We start from the raw sequence: 18,499 nt of genomic DNA on the forward strand, positions 1-18,499 counted from the left end.
TCTTAGATGGAGAGGAGGATCAGGGAAGCCTGACGCCAGCAGGGCAGGGCCCCAACCTGTTTGCAGCCCAGGATATTATGACACTGTGGGTGTAAAGTCAGCATAAGGCTTGCAGAGCACTGGAGTGGGGTGAAGGAAGCCACTGCAGGCCAACAGCCGCCGGGAGCCTTTCCAGGCCCCCTACCATAAGACGCCCACCCCACCACCAGGGCCAGGGGTGGAGGGGTGATGAAAGGCCTTCCTGGAAGAAGAAACCTTTGCTCTTTTGGACACTGAGCCGTGAGGCTGGTCTCACCCTTCCCTGGCATGCCCAGCCCCAAGTTTGAGTCTATTGTTCCTTCTCCCTGTGGTCTTGCTAACCAGTGAGGAACCAGATTGGTGAAGAGTCGAGCTTTATTTTTACAAAAATGAAGGTTGTAACATGTCTCAACAGCTAGCCTGAGGTTGGGCTGGCTCAGAATTCAGAATTTGGGGATTGCCTTTGTCCTTTCTTGGTTTCAAAGCAAAACCAGGCCGTAGTACTCCAGCCGAGACCTTGGTCAAAGGTGGGGTCTGACTGATGTTGAGGTTGGTACCACAGGGTACTGGCAGCCACCCCCGTCCTTCTAGGGAAGGGGCCACCTGGGAAGCCTGGAGCACCTCACCTCACACTTGTGCTGAGCTGGCCTGGCTCTAAGAAGGGGTGGGCCTCTCTGTCTCCAGGCCAGATTCTTGCTCTGGCTGACAGGGAAGCAAGGCCCAGCTGAGTTAACTCAGCTGAGAAGCAGTAGGTCCCATCTCTCCAACTGGTTCCTGGGAGAGACTGCACCCCTGGGTAACCCCAGTGCCCAGGAGTCAGCAGCCTTTATCTTAGGTGCCTGAGCACTGTGGTCACAGGTCTAGGAACACAGGGAGGCTGGGGAGGAGGTATCACTGAACCCTCCAGGCAGGAGAGGTCCCTGAGTAGCTGGCTTCCCTGGCCCACAGGCTGGGTTGGCCTTGTCATGGGTTTTGAAAGTCCAGGACACGGAGGTTGTAGGACAGTGCAGCATAGAGGTGTCTGGTGGTGAAGCGCAGGCAGTACACAGGACTGCTGAGGGGTGTCGACGTCAGTGGGAAGGCCTGCAGGGGAGGGACGAGAGTGGCAAAAACATCCCCACTGGGAGCGGGGGGGAGCCCAAATGCAAGATTCCCCGGCCTGGTGCCAAGGGACAGGGGCTACTCTAGGCTTCCTCCCGCCCTCCCCAGGCACACCCACTCCCAGTGCAGACCCTGGTAACGAGCCCTGGCATCCATGAGGCCTGCCTGCGGTGCGCAGGACACTTACATGGAGGCAGGCCCTTTGGCGGCGGTCCCACAGTCGCACGACACCGTAGTAGGAGGAACCAGTGGCCAGCAGGTGGTTCCCATCCGTCTGCAGGCAGTACAGGGTGCTGTCGTGGGGCTCCTCCCACTCCATGACACACTTCCTGTCCAGGAGGAGGTGATGCAGGGGATGTCTGGGGGTGCCCTCCGCCTCCACCCCAGCTTCCCCAGAGGCCTTAGGAAGCCATTCTGGTTCGGAGAAAGATGCCAAACCACCACATTCCTTTAAAACCAACTTAATGGGGGAAAGCCTCCTCAGTAAAGATCTCTTTCTCACCAAGTCCCTGACCCCAGGCAGGCTCATGCCTCATTTGTGCATCACGTGGCTGCTGTGTGTCACCAGATTTCAGAGGCAAGGAAGGCCTCAAGAAAGCTGGGACAGAATGCTGAAGGACAGCACCCTGATGGCTCCCAAGGCTCTTATTGGGGCCTGGTGCCTACAGTCTCCTGGGCCACGGGACCAGGGCTGCCGAGGTAGGGAGTCTAAGCTTACTCTGGCCTTGCCAGCTGTTCTCCCAGTCCCTGCTATGGGGTCTCTGTCCCTATCCTTGGGGCACCAGGACAGGGGCGGGGTTCCCACCGCCTGTTGTCCTGCCCCACACACTCACCGGGCACTGGCTCGGAGGTCCCAGTAGCGAACATAGGTGTCGTAGCCACAGGACAGGAGCGTGGAAGGGGACTCGTACATGACGTCCAGCACCCCAGCCCCTGGGGGAAAGTCACTGCCCAGGTGCGTCATCAGCTGCCCACTGGGAAGAGAGGCGGGGCAGGGGATGAGAGGTTGTCCTGCCTTGGCCCACACATATGCTTTTAACCTTCAAGTGGCATCAGTCCCTGGGCTCCTTCCTGAGCCAGAATTAAGACCCTCGGAGGAAAGGGGCCAAAGGAGGAGATGCCCTGGACTTCCAGCCCTCTCCCCTGTTTCCAGCCCCTGCCCCTCCCCCAGCCGAGGCCTCAGTCAGCCATCAGCAGCCTCTCCATCACACCTGCACGCTGGCTACCCGCCACCCAGCCACTCCTCCTTGGGACAATGAATGGGCCTTGCCGAAGGGGTCGGCCCCCTCACACACACACATTTGGTTACTTTATATGCCTTGATCCTGCAGGTCATGCAGTTCTGAGCTGCCTGAGTCCAATGCCTTAATTCCTGCCTGTAATCTGGGGCTCAAACCTCATTGGGGATAAAGACCACACAAAGGGAGAAGGGGAGTCCCAGGAGATGTTAAAACAAGTAAACACCTTTGTGTCTGGGGAGAGAAATCGCTGAGAAAGCAGCTTAGCAGGCCGGTCCCTGGTGTTCCTGGCCCGGCTGGCCCCCGGCCTGGGGCTAGCACGCCTCTGTGATCACAGCCCCCAGCCTGCTGGGCTCCAGCCTGCCCCGCCGCCCCTCCCGGTGGCCAAGAGCAGATTACTGAGAAGAACAATTTCTTTGTGACTGTGTAATTCCCTCCGTGACCGCGGCAGTGGGCAGACCCCTCGCCCTGATGCCAGACCCCTAGCAACCACCTAGGGGGGCCTCCTGGCCCTAGCAACTACCCCTCAACATCAAGTATACCCGCTAATCCCTGTGGCTATGGGATGGGTAGAAGCGGTGAGTTTCTTCAGAATGGGGGCAATGAAGAAGAAGGGGGCATGCTCCAGGCCCGACCCCTCACCTTCACTCGGGACATGCTGGGCTCTCCTGCATGGTGTGACAGGAAAAACTGGGCCGTGGACACTACACAGGGACACCCAGGTAAGAGGCCCGGCATGGGTTGGGGAAGACTTTGTGGTCTCACCAGCCCAGCCTTGGCCAACCAGGTTTCACCAAAGCAGCCAGAAGCCACGTGTGTGAACGTGGGCCTTAGCTCTGGTCCTTCCGCCTCACAGACCCCGACCCTCAACCTCCGTTCTCCTCAGTGGAGCCGCCACCTTCCCTGGAGGAGGAAAGGAGGCGGCCGCAGGTTCTTTTCTGCCCAACTCTGCCTTTCCCTGTGACGGCTGAGTGGTGAGGGGACCCCCAGCAAGCAGCACTATTGCTGTCCAGTCAGGGCAGGGTGGGGATAGGCCCTAAGTTGGCACTTCTGCCCCCAGCCTCCTTCCCAGGGAAGTGCTCTTCCTCTCTGTGTGCTGAGGGCTCAGACAGAAAGCCTTCTCCCCACATCAGCATCTCCTAGAGATCACGGACCTCAGTGCCGAAGCAGGCCCGCCAGCCATGAGGCACCACTCTTGGGCAAGTCAGAGGGGCTGGGGTCCTGGGCTTTCTGTCTCTGTCGTCCACTGGGTCCAGGCTGCTTTGCTCCACAGTTCTGCCCCCCCAGATTTGGGGGCCCTGCCCCCTCCATTAGTGAGGCCTCCAAGACTGACTGAGGAGCTCTCCCCTTTAATCTATAGAAGTAATTTCATGTTTGTCTGTTTGAAATAGAAGATGAAAGGCAGTGGAGACTGGGGGCATGAAGCCCAGCGTGGCTCCACCTGCCCACCCCTGGTCCCAGGGTTCGGAATGAAGGAGAGCCAGGCACCCGTGGACAGAAGGTCGGCAGCAGAATGACCACACCCACACCGAGTTGCCAGCCTGTGCAATAAGAAACACATAACCCTACCCTCTGCTGCTGCTAAGTCGCTTCAGTCGTGTCCAACTCTGTGTGACCCCATAGACGGCAGCCCACCAGGCTCCTCCGTCCCTGGGATTCTCCAGGCAAGAACACTGGAGTGGGTTGCCATTTCCTTCTCCAACCCTACCCTCTGGGGAGACCCAAAGGCTGAGCGAGCACCAGCCCCCAGAGACCAGGACAAGGCCCAAAAGCCCCTGTCTTGCCGGCCTGGCCTGGTCAGGGCCTGAGGAGTTTCTGCAACACTAGTTCTGACTCCCTGAAATGGCCACACACACTTTAAATGGGCCAATAAAAAGATACAGTTTCTTTTGCCTCTGGGCCTGGGACGCTCCAGGCTCTGTTGTGCAGTACCCGTGAGGTTAAGTTCAGAGCATAAACTGACACACCAGGCTCTGGGAAATGGCCCTGTCTCTTCAAATAGCAGCCCAGCGGTGCCATAGAAGCCCTGCTGGGGCTTTGATTTGGGAAAACAAACAGAAATGGCACCATGGGCCCTTCGTGGCCCCCACCACAGGACCAATTTAACTAGAAAACTCTAGCTCAACCGCTCTGGTGGAGGGAGCAAGATGAGCACCACAATAGCCCCAAACTTTGGGGGGAAGGGGGACAAAACAAGCTGTCTGTCTCCTGGGCCCCTCCTCCCGGGCTCCTTTTCTTACTGCAAGTGTGTTCTTGTAAAAACGATTAGATTGCAATTTGTATAACGTGGTGACCCCCAAATTCAGACGTTTCACCCCTTTTCTCTGGAAAGAATGTTAAGAATGCCTCTCGGCCTCTCACTGTGGGGGGCGTGAGGGAGGGGTGCAGAGCCTTGGCTGTCGCACAACTTGTGTGGGAAAGGGGCTGCCGCTTAGAGCCTCAGGCCAAGACAGGAGCAAGGGCCAGGTCTGCACTATAGACACCAGACAAAAAGTCCTTCCCTTCCCGCTCCTGTGCACAAAGCCAGGGCTGCCAGGAGCCACTGAGGGCTGGGGGGGTCTCTACCCCAGCCTCCCCCTAGCCTGACTCCAGCAATTCTCTCTCGATCCAGGGAAAGATAAAGACAGATGGGGCCGCCCCTGTGAGCCTGATGAATGAGACACAGGCTGGGGAGGGCTGCCTGAAGGAGACCTGTTCCCCAGGCTGGGCTGTCTGCAGCTTCCCAGAGGAGCCCCAGAGTACCTGGGTAGGAAAAACAGCAGAGTATGGCTGGATCCCAGACTTTGAGGTGGCGGGGTTCAGGTGAGGGCCCTACCTACCCTGCTGCCCAGGCAGCTCCACTGAAGCTGGAGGGAAGAGGGACCATAGGAACTTCCTGACAGGGAGGAAAAAATTTAAATAAGGCACTAATAGCACCACCACCCCCATCACCATCTTTGTCAGACAGCTGACTGGAAGTAGTTACTAGCCTTGAAGACCGGATGCCCTGTCTGGGTGAGGCCCTGAGCGCCAGGCCAGAGTTGGACGCAGGGAGGCAGTCCCTGGAAGCCCCCCACCCCAGGCGGGGCCCTACAGGCCAGGGAGCCAGGTGCCCCGCCTCACCCCATGTTCTCCCTCACCCCGCCTCCACACACCTCCCTGGTGACCCATACAAAGTCCTCCTGTGCTGACCACCCTGAGATAAGACACCCAGGCTCTACTGCCTCACCCACATGTAAGAATGCCCGTGGCCCCCACGCCATTTCCAGCCACTCTTAACACACTGGGTTCCTGATGCTGCTCCCTGGAAGTTCAGTTCAGTTCAGTCCCTCAGTCGTGTCCGACTCTTTACGACCCCATGGACTGCAGCACGCCAGGCCTCCCTGTCCATCACCAACTCCCGAACTTCACTCAAACTCATGTCCATTGAGTCGGTGATGCCACCCAACCATCTTATCCTCTGTCGTCCGCTTCTGCCTTCAATCTTTCCCAGCATCAGGGTCTTTTCCAATGAGTCAGTTTTTCGCATCAGGTGGCCAAAGTATTGGAGTTTCAGCTTCAGCAACAGTCCTTCCAATGAACACCCAGGACTGATTTCCTTTAGGATGGACTGGTTTGATCTCCTTGCAGTCCAAGGGACTCTCAAGAGTTTTCTCCAACACCACAGTTCAAAAGCATCAGTTCTTGGCACTCAGCTTTCTTTATAGTCCAACTCTCACATCCATATATGACTACTGGAAAAACCATAGCTTTGACTAGACAGAACACAGGTCCTTGGAGGTTCTGTGGGTGTTAATTCCTGCATCTGTTTGGGTGTGAGGATACCTCACCCAGTATGTGCAACCACAAAAATAAAACAATGGCTTCTGAAACCAAAGGATGGAAGAGTGACAGTCTACCTTATCTTCACTTCCCCTGAAGGTGTAATACAAGCTGGGCCTAACATGGTCACTGAGAAAATAGGACAGTGTGCCCTCCTTTCTTTCCACCCTCTCCTCTTCCTTTCTTTGATCAATAGTCATTTACTAAGCGCCTTCTGTACACAAGTCATTGTGCCTAATGGAGACTGCAGGGAGATGTGAGCTGAGACTTGGGCAGGGAGGGACATGGTCCCTTCCTCCATGGAGGGAAACAAGTCTCATCTACCCGACTGACAATACAGGGGGTGGCTTGGCTGGTACCAGGAGAGAGATAAAAGGGAGTTTACTAAGGGGACTTACAAAAGGACATTTCTGCAGTGAGTGACCGGCAGGGACAGAAGATGGGAGATGGCACCGGTGAAGGACCAACAACTGCAGAGGTGCAGGCCTGGGCCACCTGCTTTGGGAGGTGTGGGTACGCGAAGGGAATAAGCTGACCACCGCGGGCCTCCAGGTGCTCACTGCTGGAGGGTGAGGGGCAGGAGTGGCCGTCCTTGTCCAGCCCTCTGGTGAGGAGGGTGAGAGACTTTAGGAGGCAACCTCAGTTCTGTAACCGAGGTCCCAGATAGAACCGTGGAGACCAGGAGAAGCCCACTAAGGCTTCGCCGGCCCCAGCCCTGTCCAGTGAGCGGGAAGGGCCCTTTCCAAGCACAGGCCCCTCACATGCACGTGTGTGCGCGTGCACAACTCCAGCACCCGCCTGCGCACACGTGTTCAGACACAATGGCTCAAAGGCCAGGCAGCCAGGCAGCCCACTTTGTACTGCTAACAAGAGGACCGTAATTACAGGAAGGGGCAGCCGGGCAGATAAAAGGATACAAAATTTCAACATCTGTTGCCATAAAGGGATAAGGAGAAGTGAAACGCAAAGTATCAGTTTGGTGTCAGCAGGCAGAGAGCCAATTTCAAAGAGTTCAGGGGGACAGAGGGGACAAGAAAGAAAAAGGAAAGGGGTGGGGGGAAAAAGAAAGAAAGAGAAAGAAATTACAGGGTTCCTTAAAGAGGTAAAGAAAAAAGAAAATGAAAAAAGCTGTCAGTAATACTTTCAAAGGAGAAGGCACATACTTAAAGAGGGGCAATTCCCATAATCACCCTGACTGAGGACCAGGCCCCCCGCCCCAGGTGGAGGGTCAGGGGCAGAGACAAATCCACACCTGGGCGGGATGGGCACTAACAGTGCCCTCAGAGTGGCCCAGCCTGAAGTCAGGACCCCAGTTTTTTCTGCAGACAGAAAGGGGTGTAGCCGGGCACCCTTTGTCATTCCAATGCTGTAGGATGCTGTGACGTGTATCTCCCATGTTCGGTCCAGGGTTCCAAGATAAGTTCCAGGCCACGTGGTGGCCCACAGGGTGACCCCATGAATGCTCTAAGGGTCACCATCTCCAGCCACAGGGGTGAGGATCAGGGAGTGCCTCGTGGTAGAGGTCTATTCATGCTAAAGAATGAGCAGTGTTTCAGTAGGCAGAGAGGGGGTATTTCAGGCACAGGGGTCAGGTAGTAGAGCAGAAGCCCAAGGGAAAAATAGATGGTGTCTGTCAGAATATGTGAGAAGCTTCTCTGCCCCTGCCTCTGTTGAGAAAGAGGAGACTTAGGGGCTTTAGGATGGAAATGGAGGAGTCATGGGGCACCAGGAATGATGCTGGCCAGAAGGGGAAGGGGAGATGAGGTGGGATTATGCAGGGGTGTGAGTCACACACATACTGAGCAGTGCACTACCTAGCCAAGGACTCAAACCCTCAATACCCTAGGAGGAGCCAAGGCACCAAAACCCACCCCTCCTTTCTTCCTTACCCAGCAGTTCCTGGCTGGCTTGGAGCTACAGCTGGCCCCCTGGGAAATCTCCAGAGCCGAGTGAGACCTCAGGCCTCTCCATCCTGGTGCCCACGTCCCCACTGCCTCATCTCAGGGCACCAAGGCTAGATCCAGCTCAAATGCACCTTGGTAAGGACAGAGCCAGGGGAAGCTCTGTGTGTGATGTCAGGCCAATCAGAACCCCCACCCACCCCAGGGTCTTCCAGCAGCAGGAGGTGTGCCCCACACAGACACCACCATTCCTGGGGCAGAGCCAAGGGCCCTTAGCAAATGCAGACAGAGAACACTACATGGGCCTTCATTTCTCCAGACTCAAGGTCAGGAACAGGATGACTTTGGCACAGTTCCACAGGGCCTAACTAGGGATACCTCAGTGGCGGGTGAGTGGCAGGGTCAAGATAGAGCTCCTGGGGGCCAGGGATGGCCTGAACACCATCAACCCTTGGAAACAGGAACACGCCAGCACATCCAAACTGGGGGAAGGACTCTTATCTTTCTTCCCATCTGGTTTACACAGGTTAGAAGTTCCCTGCCGCTGGGCCCAGCCCATGGTCCACAGCTCTGAGAGAGAGGCAGGAGAGGAAGAAGAGTTGGGGACAGCCAAGCTCCCTGCCATCCAGGCAATGTCGTGGTGCCCACAGCCGCTCTCAGACCGGTGTGCTCCAGCTAGCACCTCGCTTCCTCGTGCCCTCAGAGGGAGAACAGAGGCTCTAGGAATCCTGAGGCACAGAGGGCTTGAGGGAGCCATGATGACATTGAAAGAGGTCCTCAGACACTGAAAAGCAGCCTAGGCTGCCTGAGGACCCATTCCTGAGGCACAGATGGATGAGGGCACGCTGGTGCCCAGCAGGTGCCTATGCCTCTGAGGTGTGTCCCAGCCCCCACCACCACCCTAAGGGCAGCCTCTGGAGGGGCCATGCTCTGAGCAAAACTGCCCTCCAGTGCTCCTCCCCCCAGGCTGAGCACACACATAAAAGAAAATCCCGGCCCTCCTCAGGTTTCAGTGGTGACAGGTTAAAAGCAAAGAATCCACCCAGCACTGAGCACCACCCCGCCACCGAGTCCTGCCTTCGATGCTGCTCCACCTTCCAGATTGGCCTGTCAGTCAGGCTTTGCTGTTATTGAAAGATCAAACTCTGTCCTGCCTGTTCATTACCTTAATCCTATTTTCTACATGGCTTTATTATCTGCTTGGGCTTCTTTGGGAAAGAAGCTACAGACAGTTGTCCTGTCCATCCATTTCCTCCCACCAAAAGTGGATGCCTCCATCAGGGCATATTCCCCTTCAGTCCCTGCACCACTGGTCCTCAAGCTTCCCTGAGGACGGAAGAGGTGTTTAAGTGAGGCCTGGCTCCTCAGTGGTGAGGAGAGGAGTCTGGGAGCCAGAGAGAAGGCAGGTGAAGCCAAGCAGTGCCCAGGGCAGCTTAGCCTCAGGCTGGCCAGAGGGTGCAGTGGCTGTTTGCTGTCTGGCTCCAGTGAGAACTGAGGCCATAGCTGTCTTGTACCCATTCTCACTTGGGTCCTTTCTGGGTTCTATAAAGGCCAGTGTTTAGTGTTAGTGAGGTCTAGGGGTTTCATACGAGAATGCTGTTGAAGGAGCTGGTGCCTTAGAACTCCATTCTGACCACTAATCTGTGCCCCAACATACCCCCACCACGGCAACCACAGGCAGAAGAGACCATTCAAAGGTTACTCAGCCTTCAGGATACAGCTGGACCACAGTGCGGTGGTGCACACCCTCACTGCCCCAGCTCGTCTACCATCCCAGGCCTGGGTCAGTACTGATGCCAAGCATACCCAACAACGTGACTAAATAAAACTGACTTTCAGCAGAAATGCCTATCTCTGTGACCTCGTCAGTGAAAAAGCAAACTATCTAGTCAGAGATAGGCAAACATGAGCAGACATTTTACCAAAGAGAATCTATAGAGGGCAAATTAGCACATGAAAAGATGTTCAACATCATTAGCTACTAGGGAAATTTGAATCAAAACCACAAGTAACACATCCATTAAAATAATTCAAATAAAAACTAGTGACACTACCAGATGCTGTTGGAAACGTGCAGAAACTAGATCTCTCAGATACTGGAGTCAGAACATAAAGTGGTAAGATACTGAAAACAGGCTGGCAGGTAAAAAAACTAAGCACATACTTACCAAATGACCCAGCAATTGTATTCCCAGGCAGTAATTAAAAAAACTGAGAACATGTGCCCACACAAAAGCCTATACACAATAGTTTGATCCGCAACAGTCAAGAAACAGAACAGCCCAAATGTTCTTCAATGGGTGAATGCTGACTGATGGGGAAAGAAAGTTTGGTATATGCATGCCAGAGAACACTACTGAGCAAGAAGGACGAGAGCAGTACTGACACACGCAGCGACTTCTGTGACTCAAGGGAATTACGCAGCATAAAGGGAAAAACCTCCAAAGATTACATATTACGTATATACTACATACATTATTTCATTTATATAATACCTTCAAAATAACGAAATTACAGAGATGAAGAACACCTAAGTGGTTTGCCAGGGATTAGGAGCAAGAGGGAGGGGCAGAGGATGGGTGCAGCTATGAAGGTGTATAGGAGGGGTCTTTGTGCTAATGAACAGCACAGTTCTGTATCTTTATTGGGGCAGTAGTCACATGATTCTACACATGGGATAAAACTGCAAAGAAATTTATATACACAAAATAAGTAGAATCAGTTAAAGGTCTGTAGACTGTACCAACTGTACCTACCAACTTGCTAGGTTTGATATTATATAAGATGTTACACAGGTACCTTGCCTTCCTACTTTTGTAACTTCCTATTAATCTATAATTATTTCAAATGAAAAGTTAAAAAAAAAAAAAACACAGAATAGCAGGTAATCAGATGGGAATGTGTCAAGCCTGCCAAGGCAGAGAATTGTAAATAAAACCTAGGTGTATTTTAACTGTTCTTTATTGTTCTTCTTAAGGATCTGTGGGCACTTCCAAAATTTCTTTTAGAAAAATCATCTCTAAGGATAGATAAAATTTTTTATAGCCACACAGTAAGGCACTCCTTAGAGAAGTATCATAAATCCTAACTGTTATCATAAGTTCTACATGAAATTAGGCACCTATTATAAATTACTTCAACAGTTTCCATAAGCTAACAATTGATCTTATGTGAGAAGGTGACACAGTGGAGCCAGTCGGGTTGTGCGGACTTTGGAGGTTTTTCCCTTTATGCTGCGTAATTCCCTTGAGAGTCGCAGAAGTCGCTGCATGTGTCAGTACTGTTCTTGTCCTTCTTGCTCAGTAGTGTTCTCTGGCATGCATATACCAAACTTTCTTTCCCCATCAGTCAGCATTCACCCACTGAAGAACATTTGGGCTGTTCTGTTTTTTGACTGTTGAGGATCAAGCTATTGAACATTTGTATATAGGCTTTTGTGTGGGCACACGTTCTCAGTTTTTTTTAATTACTTTCAACCTCCTCCTGGACCACTCAGGCAACGGAAATGGGCTGGCTTGGGCAGCTCTTTCCTTGGCCTCCCAGCTGTTCCAGCCCCACCCACCCTGGAAGCCATGGTGGGCTCAGGAATCTCTTACCTGTTGAGGTCCCAGATTCTTAAGGGTGAGAAGTGCCCACAACAAGCCGTCCCTGTCACAAAGGAGCTGCCAAACAAAAGGAGAGCAGAGTCAGGTCTGGCTTGTCAGAACTTGTGGCGGAAATGGCTACACAATTGGAAGTGCTGTGCTCATTCTCCAGGGTACCATGAGGTTAAGCCAAGCTGAGAGAAGCAGCCAGGAGAGCCATCAGAGAAGTTGTGGGAAACCATATGGAATTAGAGTGACGGCTGTAACCTCCCAGAGCTGCTTGGCCAGAGGACCCACGGGTTCAATGGCAGCATAAGAATGGATCTCTAGATTTGCAACTGAGGCCAAGGGAGAGCAAGCCTGTTGGTCTTCAGTTGTATGAACACCAACTTCTCCCCATAACAGGTTGTTGGGCGCTGGAAGCTGCTACCCTGGTCAGCGGTGAGGGAGGCTGGGTGGCTTTACTGAAGGTTGTAAGAGCTGGGGAATATGGCTACATGATACAAGCACAGGGCAGGCATAAAGGCACCAAAGTGAGAAGAGGCCAATGATGAAAGGCAGGTGATGGCATGAAAAGGTGAGGGTGGGAGAGCAGGGAGTGTGAGGGCCTAGGCAGTCAGTACTGCTGTGGGAGTGGGATGAAAGTCAGAGTTTAGAGGACAATGACAGACACTGCCAAGAGGCGAGAGAGAAGGAACACTCTGACCATATTGCCCATATTTAAGAGCCTCTCTTAAACCCCTAAAAAGTTCAACATATATAATCTGCAGTTTCATTTTAAGTGGAGGCCCAAACCCAGTGAGAAGAATCCATTCAATGAGCCAGGCTGGCCACAGTCCTAGGACTAGAACTTGAACCCATGTGCCAGACCACTCCTTTGTCAGAGGATTTGGAAGGTGTTGGGAGGGGGAGCCTGCAGGAACACTGGGCTTGAAAATCTAAACTGGAACAAGAGAGCTGAAAGCAGTTATGTCACTCAGGAGCCCTGGGGCAGGGAAGGGCCAAGTCCCTACATGTCTGGGCTTGGGGGGAGGGCCTGGACATATTAATGACACGTTAGCACTGTGGGGCAGCAGCCTATCGGCCCTGGCCCTGCCCAGCACCTGTGGCTCTCTGATCCTAAGCATGTCAGTGGGGAGATGGATTTCCGCAGTTGGGGCTCTGAGAAGCCGATGGCTTTGGCTTGGTGGGGGGTTGGCCTGCTAGTTGCTGATAGAGGAGATGTTAGGGCAGGCACTGGGCAAGCCACTGATTTACAATCAAAATTGCAGGGCAGGGGTTTATGTTTCAACCCAAGGCAGACAAAAAGGCCACATAAACCACCCTGGAGCATCCATGCCTCAAATCAAGACTTCTCTAGGGACATGCTCAGTCTTCCCAGCCTCCTATCAACCTATAGGCATGCCAGTAGCCACTAAACTAGAATGGTATTCTAAAACAGTCACTCTGTCATGCTCCAGGTGACACCCAGCCTGGTATGCAGCCACTGGACACTGAAGCCCCAAACTACAAAGCCAGGAGGTGTTATCCTCACTTCCCTCTCCCACCAACATTTTTCTCTTGAGGGCAATCCAGTAATAACTGGTAAAGCTAATTACCTTGGGTTGGAAACATAATAGCCCTTAGAAATCATTCATGCAGGCAATAGGGCTCTCCAGACTTTTGAGAAGTAGGGAGCCAGGTGAGGGGCACCAGCACAGACACACAGACTCTTAAGGAGGCCTGTGGCAGACCTCTGACTGGCCACAGGCCTAAATTAGCATCAAGGTCAGTCAATGGAGAAAGAGGGGAGGCGCCTCCACAGCTCTGACTTCCCAGCAGCGATGGGAACCCCTGCCCCTGGATTCCTGTCCTCTGTTCCTGCCCACCCACCCCTGACCCTTACCCTTTGCCTCCAGGAGAATGCCTCTCACCTTCATGCCCATAAGGATCTTTCTTAATTGCCTGGATATAACAACTGTGAACATTTCTTTCCAAAAGCTGCCCTTTTCCCTTGTTTAACCATGTAAAGCAGGAAGCAGATACAGGAGGGAGAGTAGAGAGTCCCTCTGGCATTTATGAGGGCCTAAGGCGACTGATCTGATCTGATCTGAAGAGTTTAATCAAATTTAACACTCAGTCAAAACAAAACAAAAACAACCATGTAAGCAGCAGTTAAGCAGATTTGGAGCCAGGTCCTGCTTGGAACGTTCACCAAGATTCACATCCAAACCACAGGGACTGTTAGCCCCCTGAGGGACAGGGACGGTCAGCCCTACTCAACAGGCAGAAGCAGGATCTGCTGGCTGCTCAGTAGCCTGACAGGCCTTCCTTTTAAGTCCTGCCACACCCTGATCTTGCCTGCACGAGACAAATGGCATTTGAGGGGTTGTCTTCTCATCTTCTTTTTGAGATCATGGACTGTCTGGTGGCTCTTGTGTATTCCAGTGCCCAGCACAGTGTCTGGTACCAAAGAGATGCCCAAAACAAATCTACAGACTTCAACTGAAAGGGCCTTCCAGAGTTCACAGCCAACACAGCAGAGGAAGCTAGTCATAGGAGCTGTGAAGGGGGTCCTTCTGCTTCTTAGAGGATTAATTCCCAAATCTGCAAGCTCAGACCTGAATAACACATGACACAGTGTCGGTACAGTGAAGTTGTACAGTGAAGCACAACCAGATAACAGATGAGAAGAAAGGAGCATTGACAAAGCTATATATTGTCACTCTGTTTATTAAATTATATGCAGAGTACATAATGCAAAATGCCGGGCTGGATGACTCACAAGCTGGAATCAAGATTGCCTGCAAAAATACCAACAACCTCGGATATGCAGATGATACCACTGTAATGGCAGAAAGTGAAGAACTAAAGAGCCTCTTGATGAGGGTAAAAGAGCACAGTGAAAAAGCTGGCTTAAAACTCAACATTCAAAAGACTAAGTTCATGACATCTGGTCCCATCAATTCATGGTAAATAGATGGAGAAAAAGTGGAAACAGTTGACAGATTTTATTTTCTCAGACTCCAAAATCACTGCAGACAGTGATTGTAGCCATGAAATTAGAAGACGCTTGCTCCTTGGAAGGAAAGCTATGATAAACCTAGACAGCATATTAAAAAGCAAAGACATCACTTTGCCAACGAAGGTTCATATAGTCAAAGCTGTGGTTTTTCCAGTAGTCATGTATGGATTTAAGAGTTGGAGCATAAAGAAGGCTGAGTGCCAAAGATTGATGGCTTTCAATTGTGGTGCTGGAGAAAACTCTTGAGAGTCCCTTGGACTGCAAGGAGATCAAACCAGTCAATCTTAAAGGAAATCAATCCTGAATATTCACTGGAAGGACTGATTCTGAAGCTCCAATACTTTGGCCACCTGATGTGAAGAGCCGACTCAATGGAAAAGACCCTAATGCTGGGAAAGATTGAAAGCAAAAGGAGAAGAGGCCAGCAGAGGATGACATGGTTAGACAGCATCACCAACTCAATGGACATGAATCTGAGAAAACTCCAGGAGATAGTGATGGACAGGGAAGCCTGGCATGCTACAGTCCATTGGGTCACAAAGAGGCAGACACGACTTAGCAACTGAGCAGTAACAATAACCAGCAATACCTAAAAATGTCAGCACACACATACACACACATGCTCTTACACAAATGCATACACTCTCTCACCCTGAGGGTCTAAAAGTCATTCTGACTCCACAAACTCTTCTCTTTTTGGACCAGAAAGTCCTTATCAGAAGCTGGCCTTCTACAATTTCTCATCCGCTCTACAAAGTCTCACCCTGCCCAGATGCCCAAGCTACCTTACTGGCCCCCTGGTCCCAACTTAGGAAAACCTGGCCTCACAGAGATCATCCATAGGCCCAAGAAGAAGACATAAGAGCCCTCACATCAGAGAGACCAAGAGAGTTGGGAGTTCTGGTAGTCAAGTTGAGGAATAGAAAATAACAAAGATACATAACAGAGGAGAGGAAAGTATGAAGGAAAATCAGTCAGGTGTGGGCAGGGTGAAAAGAAGGTATATACATGCTGCCTCTGCTTTGTTTGGACCCTCTTCACTACCCTAGGAAGTGACTGAGCACTTTCTGTGTGCTAGAGTCTGCAAACAAAGTCTCCAAAGCACTACTCTGTCTACTCCCTCATGTCTGACAGACGAGGACACTGAGACACAGAGAAGTAACAACCTTGATCTTGCTCACACATGGAGCAACCAGTGGGACTAGAATTTGAACCCGCAGCAGCAGTCTTAATTCCAGAGCCCAAGTGATTTTACACCCTGTGCCCCATAAGTTCTTTCCCCAGCACCTAGTATAATGCCTGCCACATACTGACAACTCAAATGCTTATTGAATGAACGAATGGACAAGTGAACAAATGACTCCACCTGGGAGAAGAAAGGAGCGACGGAGGGGCTCTGAGGAGGGGCAGCAGAAGGGTGTGCTCGGCAGCTGTGCCCCGTGGCTGGCCTGGAGCTGCCCAGCTGGCCCAGGCCCCAGCCGCCTCTGAGCTGGGCTGACACACTTTGGCAAGGGAGGCCACCAGAGCTGTCACATCATTCACCAACATGCCCATCAAGTGTATTCAGTTCTCTTCAACCCGCATTGGCATTTTAATTACTGTTGGGTAAACTAATTTGTACAAATGAAGGCCGGGCTGCCTAATAGAATATGCAAGCTCTCTGACCTCTGACAGGCACTGACACGAGATACAAAGGCCGCCGAGGAAGGCTTTTTATCTGAGCCTTATTACTCTCTATTACTCCAATTAGTCAGGCTCCAGTGCTCCTAATTGGAGGAAAAATTGCAATTAAATCAATTTTTGATGGGCTGCAAGTGGGCTCCCGAACCGCCCTGCTTGTGAAACACTGATATTATAGCAGCAAAGGTCACAGGCTTCATCGGCACCTGGGTGCCCCCCGATTTCCCTTGGCCCCCTCCTAAAACGCCTCAAGGGAACCCCTGCCCCTCCATCAGCTCGGCCAGCAAGGGTGGGAAGAAGAGAGTCATTAGAACATGTCAGGTCTCATTGCTGCTGCCGCCATCTGCTAACCTGCGCCATGGACATCATTATAGCGGCTAAGTCCCAAAGCATGAATGCAGTGCGAAGGTCACACAAACTCATCGGGTGAGGCTAGGCCAGAGGCAGAAGTGCAGTGACAGCACTGTGAGGGAGGGACCAGCGGAGTGGGAACAGGAGGTCAACAGAACTCAGGAAGAGGAGAGACACAGTCCTGGGCAGGTGAAGGATGAGGCCGCCAGTTCCCAAGATCCAGTCAACAGGGCACCCCAGGGGAAGGGAAATAGATGTTATTTGGGAGGGAACAAAAAAGAGAGACAAAGAAATCTTGTTCTCATCAGCAAACATCCACCTTGCAGTGGGGGTACATACACCTGAATGCTCTCTACAGACCAGAAGGCTGAGTGTCCCATCACTGATGGGGTCAGAAGCACAATGTGGGGCCTACCATCTATAGCAGTGCCTGCCTATCAAGGCTGGGGAGGGAGTGCCCAGAACTAAAGCTTAACGACAGAGGAGAAGGTAAACACAACTTCGTTCACCAAACTAAAGGATAACAAGACCAAGATGCCTCTCTGAAACTTGAATGAGTAAAGTTTAAGGCAAATAAAAAGAAGGTCCATTTCACATAGCATCTGGCATACCATTACCTCAAAGAGATGCTTCAGACAGAAAACAAAAATTCAAAAGAAGGTTAGCCCAACTTCATGGGTGATTGAACCAAAATGGATTAACAGGGAAAGAAGGATGTGCCTTGTCTTCAAGGGGTCAAGACCAAAAATATGTCGAATAAATGCTGGTCTATCTACTTAATGTAATATTAAACAGACATTTAAAATGATATTCCCAAAGAATATAGACAAGATGTTTTATAAGAAAAAAAAAGTAGGGTACAAGCAGCATTAACTATTTTAAAATAGCTGAGTGGGGAAGTTAAATACAACTTTGTTGATCAAACTAAAGAATAATTAATTATTTTTAACTACAAAAAGAGGCAAGCATACACAATGGGAGAATGGTCAGTCTCTTCAATAAACAGTGTTGAGAAAATTGGATAGCCACTTGCCAAAGAATGAAACAACTATCTTATACTGTACACAAAAATTAACTCAAAATGGATTAAAGATTTGAATGTAAGACCTGAAACCATAAAACTCCTAAAAAGAAAACCTAGTAGTGACACCACTCCTGGCAATGATTTTTTGTATGAGACTCCAAAACAAAAGCAACAAAAGCAAAAATAAACAAGTGGGAGCTCATCAAGCTAAGAGACTTTTGCAAAAGAAAGGAAATCATCAACAAGATGAAAAGGCAACCTAATGAATGGCAGAATGTATTTGCAAAGCATATATCCAATAAGGGGCTAATAACCAAAATATATAAAGAACTCACACAACTCCCCTGCAGAAAGCCAAACAATCTGATTAGAAAATGGGCAGAGGACCCGAACATTTTTCCAAAGAAGGCATAGAGATAGCTAGCAGGCACATCAAAAGATTCTAAACATTGTTAATCATCAGGAAAAATCCAAATCCAAACCACAATGAGATATCACTTCACATCTGTTAGAATGGCTGTCATCAAAAAGACAAGAGATAGCCACTGCTGGAGACGGTGTGAAGAAAAGGGAACCCTCATGCACTGTTGGTGGGGATGTAAATTGGTGCAGCCACCATGGAAAACAATGTGAAGTTTCCTCAAAAAAGTGAAAAATAGAACTACCATTTGTTGTTCGGTTGTTAAGTCATGTCTGCAACCCCACGGACTGTAGCGTGCCAGGCCTCCCTGTCCCTCACTACTTCCCAGAGTTTGCCCAAGTTCATGTCCATTGAACTGGTGATGCCACCCAACCAT

The 18,499-nt window shown here is 51.1% G+C and overlaps 1 protein-coding gene across 2 annotated transcripts in view; it reads right to left on the minus strand.

Moving 5' to 3' along the window:
- Nucleotides 1-375: 375 nt before the first annotated feature.
- Nucleotides 376-18,499, minus strand: part of FBXW4 (F-box and WD repeat domain containing 4) — an 83,433-nt gene continuing 65,309 nt past the window's right edge. For both annotated transcript variants that reach the window (XM_061403181.1, XM_061403183.1), the window contains exons 6-9: nt 11,656-11,721; nt 1,953-2,093; nt 1,307-1,448; nt 376-1,101 (exon numbers count right to left, since the gene is read on the minus strand). In XM_061403181.1, coding sequence (XP_061259165.1) covers nt 982-1,101; nt 1,307-1,448; nt 1,953-2,093; nt 11,656-11,721 — 469 coding nt within the window. In that variant the 3' untranslated portion in view covers nt 376-981. The remainder of the gene's footprint in view (nt 1,102-1,306; nt 1,449-1,952; nt 2,094-11,655; nt 11,722-18,499) is intronic.

The sequence above is a fragment of the Bos javanicus genome, chromosome 26 (assembly GCF_032452875.1).
Source record: "Bos javanicus breed banteng chromosome 26, ARS-OSU_banteng_1.0, whole genome shotgun sequence".
NCBI classification, from domain to species: domain Eukaryota; kingdom Metazoa; phylum Chordata; class Mammalia; order Artiodactyla; family Bovidae; genus Bos; species Bos javanicus.